This window comes from Chrysochloris asiatica, unplaced genomic scaffold (assembly GCF_000296735.1).
Source record: "Chrysochloris asiatica unplaced genomic scaffold, ChrAsi1.0 scaffold00101, whole genome shotgun sequence".
In the NCBI taxonomy this organism is placed as follows: domain Eukaryota; kingdom Metazoa; phylum Chordata; class Mammalia; order Afrosoricida; family Chrysochloridae; genus Chrysochloris; species Chrysochloris asiatica.
In genome coordinates, this window is record NW_006408619.1 from 9,335,824 (window position 1) to 9,343,680 (window position 7,857).

Below are 7,857 nucleotides of genomic sequence, written 5' to 3' on the forward strand. Positions count from 1 at the left end.
CCTCATCTTTCTCCCGCAGAGCAGCTGTTTAAATTTTTTAAATTAGTTTTAAATGTGTAGGTAAAGCATGTGATCTGAAAATCAGATATTACAGATTTCTCTAAGTGGTCTCCTTCTTATCCCCAGTCTCCCCTCCCCTGGTTTCTTGTATATGCTTCTAGACTGTCTGTATTCTTATACACACAAATGTGAATATATGTTTGTATTCCTAACCCTCTTCACATGAAAACTTAATTTATCTGATTTAAAAGATCCTCTAGATCTTTTATGTCACTTCTTAAAGAGCTTTCAGTGAGCGTCTTAATTTACCTTTCTTCCCAAGAGATTAAAACCATCTTTGTTGTCATTTTGCACTCAAGTCTAACCATTTCAGTGCCTTTATAACTGGAAGCCTATTCCAGAGAACTGAGGCCAAACGTTGACTCTGCCTGCAAATTCTGTCTTGTTTTTGCCTCTTTTTTGCCCTCCTTTGGCCTCTTGGCTCCCCAAAGCTCATTCTCTCTCTCTCTGTGGCCTGGGTCTTCCTGGTCTGTTATCGTAGCCTCGAGTGTGGAGAGTGTGAGGATGGGGGAGGAGAACACAGCACTTTGGCTAAAACCAGGGTGGTAGGGGCAAAGAAAGCTTAGGACCTTTGGCTCTGAGGACAGAGAGGTTGAGGATTAAGTCATACACTATGAGAAGAATTTGGATAATGATTCTCATCATTTTAGACTTGTTTTTATGCTGTTCATACTCAGTTACCACGTTAGCTCTAGGAACCTGTTTTGGTGGGTGATTTGCTTAGACTTGGGAAGATGTAGGGCTCTTCTAGTCTCCTAGCAGCACCAAGATCTCTCGGCACCTTTCTTTTCATATCTGAATGATTTTAATTCAGTTTTTGCAGATGTTATCCTGGACATCTAAGATTTGCAAGGAAAATAGCCTGGGTAAGGTTCCTATCATGTTTCCTTTTAGACCGTATTTAACATCATCATCTCCATTACCCATTCTCCACAATAACCAAAATGAACAAGATACACAGTACCAATACCAATTGTTGGCAATAATGTAGAGCAGTTGGAACTCTCATTCGCTGCTGGTGGAGATGTAAATTGGTATGACCACTTGGGAAAACTGTTTGGCAATATCTAATTACTAAAAATGAGCATAGGCCTATGACCCAGCAGCTGTGCTCCCAACAGAAATAATATGGAAGAATGCTCATAGAAGCTCTGTTGTAATAGCCAAAAAACTGGGTGGGGAACCCCAGAATGCATAAGTCCATTGTGATATAGTCACAGTCTGGAATCCTGTGCAGCATTTGGGAATGAACACACTGCACCTCCATAGCGGCCTCCCTGTGTGACTCCACCTGAGTAAGCCTCAGTCAGCACTAACCTGTGATGTTACGAGTCAGGACAGCACTTCCCCTTGGTGGAGCAAGTGAGGCAGGTGAGGCAAGTGAGCTAGGATGCTGGGACTGTTTCAGTTTTTGATCTGGGTGACAGTGACTAATAATGAGAAACGTCCCTTTCTTTGGGTGGTTATGTGGGTAAGTGTGCCAGTGTGAGTGACCGTGACTGGGTTTAGTGTGACACAGATTTTGTGCCTGAGACATGACACGCTGTAGATTCTGGTTAGCATGCTAACCCACGCTTGCATACACACACACACACACACACACCCCTGACTGGGCTGTACCTTAACTTTTTAACTTTCTTTCCTTCCTGCCCCTAGAGGATGCCTCAGTTTGCAAGGGCTTGATGAACTTGCTCTTCAGCCTCCATGTTTTGTGTAAGAGTCCTGTCTCCCTGCTGCGTGACCTGTCCCAGGATATCCACGGGCAGCTCGGAGACATAGACGAGGTACTGCAGTGAGCCACCCAGAGAAGGGGTTCCGTAGACACTCGTGTTGGCATTCCATCTCACCTCTTGTTCCTTCCCCAGGACGTAGAGGTGGAGAAAACAAACCACTTTGCGATGGTGAATTTGACAACAGCAGCCCCAACTCTCTGTGTAAGTGTTGGTTTCGTGCCATGGGAATGGCCTGTCGTTCCTTTCATTCTGCTCCATGTGAAGCATCAATTCCAGAGGTGGTCGTGACTGTACTGCCCCAGCAGCTGAGCCAAGCCATGCCTTCTTCTCTTCCACAGTTACTGGTTCTGAGTCAGGCTGAGAAGGTTCTAGAAGAAGTAGACTGGCTAATCACCAGGCTTAAGGGACAAGTGAGTCAAGAAGTCCTAGCAGGTAAGATGAGTGGAAGAAGTGAGGTTCCAAGAAATGTGATGAGAGCAGTCACCTGAATCCATATTGGTCAGCTACATACAGTTGGCCTGGATGTGACTGGGAGAAATGGAGGATCAAGTGGCTGAGGGCAAGTAGTCTGTGTGGTGAATTACAGGCCCATTTTCCCTTCAGATTCCCTAGTTAAGGGCATGTAGTTTTCCTTCATGCTGAGCTGTAAAATACAGGCCAGCTGAGTGTGCATGTGCCATTTTGTCTTCTTTCAGAAGGAGCATCATCTCAGGCAAATGCAGCAAATCATCCCATTGAGAAAGCCGTCATTATTCAACTGGGCACTCTGCTTACATTTTTCCATGAGCTGGTGCAGACGGCCCTGCCCTCAGGCAGCTGTGTTGATACCCTCCTGAAGGACCTGTGTAAAATATACACTATTTTGACAGCGCTTGTCAAGTATGTGAGTATTGGGTCCGCCCCCCCATTCTGTTACAGCCAGCCAGAAGACCCAAGGAGGACGGCAGCCCCTGAGCTGCAGTGGCCCTGAACAGAGCTCTTGCCTGTGTCTTTTGACATATGCTGCATAGGAAGGCGTGATTTGAGTCTGATTAGGTCAGTGTGTGGCAAGCTCCTCCACCGGCCAGAGACTAATAGTTGATGGTATAATTCGAAATCTGTCTTTGTTGCTGTTGATGCTGTTGAGATGGTTCTGACTCATAGTGACCCTGTATCAAGTTTCTGAGGAGTGGTTACCAGTGCCACACCAGGACTCCAGATCTCCTTTTAGGAGCCCTTGTTTTCTTGGCATGGGAACATCTGATTAACAGTGAATACATCGTTTGTACTCTAAAGCTTCAGCTACACTGTAGCTATAGACTAAAATCTGAGTCCCTAGAGTACACACACAACTAGACCAGCTGCCATCAAGTCAGTTCTGACTCCCTGCAGTCCCCTGTGTGCGAGTTGAGCTGTGATCCACAGGGTTTTCAGTGATTGACGTGTGAGGTCTTTCTTCCAAGGTGTCTAGAAGGTGGACTAGAACATCGGACCTGTTTTCTGTTCTCAGCACATTAACTCTCTGTACCACCCTGGACTCCATTTCTATAATAAGTAGGCGTTAAATGGCAGATCAGGCACTAGGATAGAGAGAATGTTTGCTTTTTTAAAATTATGAGGTGTACTCTTTGCCTTATTAAGCTTAAGTTAAGGCTTCTTAGTATCTCTTAACAAGAAGCTCTTTTCGTGCAAGTATAATATTTCAGTCCTCTACTGGAGTCCCAGTGTGGCACTGTAAGATAAGCACTGGACCACAAGGTCGGCTCCTCGGAAACCCTATATAGTGTCACTATGAGTCGGAACCTACTTGACGGCACTTAAAAACAACACTGCCATTCAGTGAGTGATGGGAACCAGATAGCTTAGTTCTAGCAATGAATTATGTGAAATACTTAGGGATAGAAAAGCCAAGAAAGACACAGACCTCCCGGCAGTGTGCTCAGACAGCACTGTGGGTATCTCAGAGGCTGTGCAGCCCTAGGTATGCCATGTGGCTGCTGAGCACTGGTACAAACGCAGAGCGCCATTTCTCTTTGTTAGCATTTTTAAAGGTAAAACAGGCACGTCATTGGTTTTCTAGATGCAGGGACTATCACCTTGAAGGATTTTTAAAGCAATAGCTGAGCACGGCAGAACCAAACCCTTTATTGCCTTGTTGTGAAAGCTCAGGAGCGTTGGAGGAGGGGAAGGCAGTCTTGGATGGGCGGTGAATTAGTAGGAGCTTGTTTTCCTTCCCTCACCTGCGAGTGATGAAACAGCTCACTGAGAGCACTCACTGTAGTCCAGGGAGGGCTGTGTAGGCAGGTACCCTGAGCCTAAGACTCCTTTGTCTCTTAGTATCTCCAGGTGTGTTTGAGCTCCAGAGGAATTCCAAAAAATATGGAAAAGCTGGTGAGTTGGGAGTGCCTTCCCTAGGAATGGGAGAAGGGTTTAACTCCTCTGACGTTTACATTGGCTTCTTTCTTCTTTGCTGCAGGTGAAGCTGTCTGGTTCCCATCTGACCCCTCTATGTTATTCTTTCATTTCTTATGTGCAGGTAAGTGATTCAGATCAGTCCCAAAACAGAGAAGGGACGTCCTGTGTCCCCAGAGGACTGTGGTGTCATCTGAGCTGAGTGTGTATCACTTGATGTGCTTGTATTTAGAGTAGGAAAAGAACAACAGGCTTGAGCTCAACAACTTGGTTTATTTCTGGATGATTCCAAATGCATGCCATGGCGCCTCCTTTGGGAGTCTGAGTGGAGTAGTAAGCACATGAAGTGAAGAAAGGCCAAGATCACATGGCAAAGTGTCCTGTAAAAGTTGCAGCACGTTTAGCCAGGTAGAGGGAATATGGGCTTTTTCTGTCATTTACCCAGAGCCCTTTATTTCTCCTTCTAAATTTATAGCAATAGGATACACTCCAGGATTTGAAGAACATTTAAACATCTTTTGGTCACAAATACCGTGAGATTCCTTAACTTCTTCCTACTCGATGTTAATAGCATTCCCCCAGTTGTGATAACCATAGATGTCTCCAGACATTGCCAAATGTCCTGAGAGACAGAATCTCCCACAGTTGGGAACAGCAGACTTAAACCACATCAAGTTATGGGAAACCCACTGCCTCCCAAAGCCATTTAGTTACTGAAGTAAGCGTTGTGCAGAGCTGTCATTTGATCTTTGACATATCAGAGAGAATGGATCCACTGTCAGTCCTGGCCAAGAATTTAGAACTGGTCATGGAAGCGGTGGGCTGAGGCCACTTTGATGGTGATGCTGCACTTCTGCTTCTCTCCACCACCTCCAGGTGAAGCAGCTTCCTGTTGGCAGCGTCCCCTCCCTGTGAGAACCAGTGACCGGGTAGCCTATTGTGTAGTGTTCGCTGGAGGGGGGACTCACCCACCTTTGTGCCAGTCTTGTGGTCTGGATTAGGAATGCATCATCTGCCCATTTCCTGTGTCTGACCAGGTGGTCTAGAGCCCACTGTCATCAAGCTGGTCTTCTCCTTTGATCTCACCCAGATGCTTGCAGGCTTTCTCACCCACAGGCACACGAATTTCCACTTTGGTGATTGACTTCCCATGTGGGTTCCATTCAGTCAGACAAATCTGTTGTCTATAGGCTGTATCTCTCTGCTCCTAAATTTGGGTTTTCAACTCTGCTTATGTTCAAGCCTTAATGCCTACAAGGCCACATTTCACAGTCTCCTTTGTAAACTGGTAGTCCTCAAATAAGGGATTCTGTTAGAAACACTCACAAGGCCACATTTCACAGTCTCCTTTGTAAACTGGTAGTCCTCAAATAAGGGATTCTGTTAGAAACACTCACACTGGTCCTTGTCCTAGAGATTCATAGCGTTCATTAGCATATTAAATGTGCTTGGAAACTCAACTGTAATTGATTAATATGTTCAATAGTAGTTTTCACACCTATTTAAGAACTTTTTTTTTTTTAAGTTTTGATTGTGAATTGAGTGAAAGTTTACAGGGCGGATATGATCAGTTTTGTATTCAGTAAATCATATTTTGTTTCATTGCAATGATTACAGTCTCCATGTACCATCAGTTAACAGTATTTACTTCTATTCCTTTATTTATTTGTTATGTGCACATACAAAACAGAAAATCACACTAGTTTAAATGTCCAAAGGGCACACTTTACAAGAGCGCAGGCACACTGCCTTTGTCAGTCCATGGGTCTAGAGTCCTCAGCTGCGCTCTCTCTACCACTGTCTCTGCTGTCACCGCATTTCTGGTTAGGATCCCACTTCCCTCTTGCTAGTCCTAGGGTCCTCTATCCTGATAGATTAACTACTTCCTCCTTTTAGTTACATATGAAGAACCTTTTCTTACAACAGCTCTTATTTGGCAGAAAGTGCTGCACAGATGACAGCTGAGGAGACACTGCTCTGAGAGCAGGCTCACTCCCTGTCTTCTCTGAAAGCCACTTTGTCGAGTCATTGCATTAGGAACAGCTGACCTTTGTGTCTGTGCTGTGCTAACCCCTTCTCATCTCACTCATGCTCACAACAACATCGTGTGATAGTGGGGGGAGGCTGTGCCACCGCCTCAGTTCTGACTCATAATGACCCTGGATAGGGGTTCCCAGGCTGTAAATCTTTACAGGAGCAGAAAGCTTCATCTTTCTCTCGCAGAGTGGCTGGTAGATTCAGACTACCATCAACCCAGTTCATAGCGCACATATATTCCTTGTGATGGGTGGTGGTGTTGTTAAGTGCCGTCAAGTCAGTTTCGACTCATAGTGACCATACATAGGGTTCCCAAGGGGCCGCTGGTAAGTTGGAACATCTGACCTTGCATTTCAAGCCAACCTTGTGGTCTAGCGCATTAATCGCAGCGACACAGTTATGTTTAGATGAATGACGAGAAAAGACTAGCATATGAACTAAAATGTCCAAGAGCAGACACCTAGAGCTGGAGCAAGTAAGGTGTGAATCTAGACAGTTAATGCTTTTAAGGAGCCCTGCTGGCACGGCAGCTAAGTGCTTGGCTGGAAACCAAAATGGTGGTGGTTCTAGCCCACCTAGAAGCTCCATAGGAGAAAATTGGTGATCTGTTCCCAGAAGGATGACAGCCAGGAACTCTGTGAGACGTTCTGCTGTATTCCATGAGGTTGCTAGGAGCTAGGAGTGACTCAGAAGTGCACAGCACTGGTCAGTGTGTTCGGCTTTGTAGGCCAGATGGTCTCTCACAATTCCACAAGCCTGGCATTATCATACAAATGCAGCCCCAGGCACTATGCCAATATCTGAGTCAATCTTCCAATGCAATTGCATTTTCAAAACCTGTGGGCTTAGTTTGCTGACCCCTGCTCTCCAATTACACTTGATAGTGACATGTGAAACATTAGGTCTTGGAGTTCTGTTTCTGATCCCCTTCCCAAGCATTTTCTTCTGTGAATTACCAGGCATCACCTAGACTGCTAATCCTCTTCCCACATTACGCTTGTTCTTCACAGAAGTTTGTTTCGTGTTTTCCCTTGTAATTTTTCCCCTTCTTCATCCATATTTGACTCAACCTGCTGACAGGCCCACTGATGGTTAGGCAAGCATGTCTTTATCTGTCTTTACAAGATGTACTTAATGGACAACCCTGGGCAACAGCCCATAGTTGTGTTAGTGCCAACTCTCATCCAGCAATCAGGACTGCATTTCCCACCTCCTACAGAGAGCTACCACCACTCGTCTGTCAGTTTGTCTTACTGTGGTGGCTTGTGAGTTGCTCTGATTCTGAAAGCTATGCCACTGGTATTTTAAATACCAGCAGGGTCACCCATGGTGGACAGATTTCAGATGAACTTCCAGACAAAGACAGACTAGGAAGAAAGAGTGATGAACTACTTCCGAATATTTAGTCACTGAAAACCTTATGAATAGCAGAGAAACACTGTCAGATATAGTGCCAGAAAATGAGCACCTCAAGTTGGAAACCATTCAAAATGCGACTGGGGAAGAGCTGCCTCCTCAAAGTAGAGCTGACTGTGATGACGCGACTGGAGTAAAGCCCGTGGTAGAAATGCCCACAGGACCTTCATTTGCTGATGAGGCACAACTCAAAATAAAGAAAAATAACTGTAAATATCCA

The 7,857-nt window shown here is 45.3% G+C and overlaps 1 protein-coding gene across 1 annotated transcript in view; it reads left to right on the forward strand.

The window, feature by feature from the left end:
• FANCI (Fanconi anemia, complementation group I) overlaps positions 1 to 7,857 on the forward strand; it is a 112,420-nt gene that overhangs the window by 97,029 nt on the left and 7,534 nt on the right. The window contains 7 exon segments of the mRNA XM_006867126.1: positions 875 to 926; positions 1,717 to 1,844; positions 1,926 to 1,994; positions 2,132 to 2,225; positions 2,489 to 2,676; positions 4,110 to 4,163; positions 4,249 to 4,308. Coding sequence (XP_006867188.1) covers positions 875 to 926; positions 1,717 to 1,844; positions 1,926 to 1,994; positions 2,132 to 2,225; positions 2,489 to 2,676; positions 4,110 to 4,163; positions 4,249 to 4,308 — 645 coding nt within the window.